The 1,127-nt window shown below is 38.3% G+C and overlaps 1 protein-coding gene across 1 annotated transcript; it reads right to left on the bottom strand.

Moving 5' to 3' along the window:
• Positions 1–419: 419 nt before the first annotated feature.
• LOC103516335 lies at positions 420–1,127 on the bottom strand (the record flags this gene model as incomplete). The annotated part of the gene is given in 1 exon segment (XM_008481302.3): positions 420–1,127. A coding segment is annotated over 1 exon segment (543 nt), but the record flags the coding sequence as incomplete, so codon positions are not given.

The following is a 1,127-nucleotide window of genomic DNA, read 5'->3' on the forward strand; positions in this document are numbered from 1 at the left end:
GTTTAGGTAGATATGGTGGAGTATGTATTATCTACCTACCTATCTACCCTGTGGATAATTTGTAGATTCGTAGAAGGCTAATCGGAACTCTACCAACCCAGTGAAGAGTATAAGTTATTTCTTTTACATCTACTAATATACCTACCTAATTAACCGTTACTGTTTTTTGTTGCAGCCGGTATTGGTGCTTCAATAGGAATACCAGGCGCTGTAAGTAGATTCCTATTTGTTAACCCGTACCCAGGGCCTTTTGTAGGATTTTGTCGAACAGTAATGTTCCGGGTACCTACCTACCTAAAATTCAGTAGTAAGTAGGTGGCTAATTCTATGAGGTCTTTTATTTCAGAGTGTGGGCGGTTCAATTGGTGCAGGTTTGAATGATCGGAACATCAACAATAACAACTTGGGTACCACTTGTATTTTACTTATATCAAACAATTCGAAGACAAAAAAATGTTTTATACTAGGGTACCAAAAACTGATAAGGACAATATTGCATTGTAGGTACCGATTATATCATACCTTATCATTATCGCATCTTAAAGCACAATATCACTATAAAGCAAATTTCAGTCCGCTTGCACTCAGGAACCCTTTAATTTGCCTTTCACTCTTTTTGGATTAGGTTTGATTTTCTTCACAACCGGTGGTTTTACCAACCCTCCAGTATCAATGAAGAACATATCATCTACTGTTTTGGTTCGTTTGTTCATAGATACCATTTCTTGTTTGGAAGATGGTTTGATAAGATTACTACTTGCTACTGAGATGAAATCTTCTGTAGAGGAGACTGATGATAGGGTGGTCACTTGAGGTATAAACACCCGGTATGAGTTATTGGTACGATATCTGTATAGGCCTTCTATTGTATTTTGTGACGTCACACGCTCATTACCGTCAGCACCTATGTCCATGCTGTCTGGTTGATTGTCTTCTGACGACACTTCTGGCTTTTCTTCTTTTATATCACAGCTTTCATCTTCCATACTATGCTCAGCACTCAAATCTTCATGTCCAGGTTTCAGTTGGTTTCCAACTTCCTCTAGGACTTGTTTGAATCTATCACAGAGTATTGGCTGAGTAAGAACTTGTTTGCTGAACATTTCCACCACAATGTTCTGAAGAGA

The sequence above is a fragment of the Diaphorina citri genome, unplaced genomic scaffold, assembly GCF_000475195.1.
Source record: "Diaphorina citri unplaced genomic scaffold, Diaci psyllid genome assembly version 1.1 scaffold52, whole genome shotgun sequence".
Lineage (NCBI taxonomy): Eukaryota > Metazoa > Arthropoda > Insecta > Hemiptera > Psyllidae > Diaphorina > Diaphorina citri.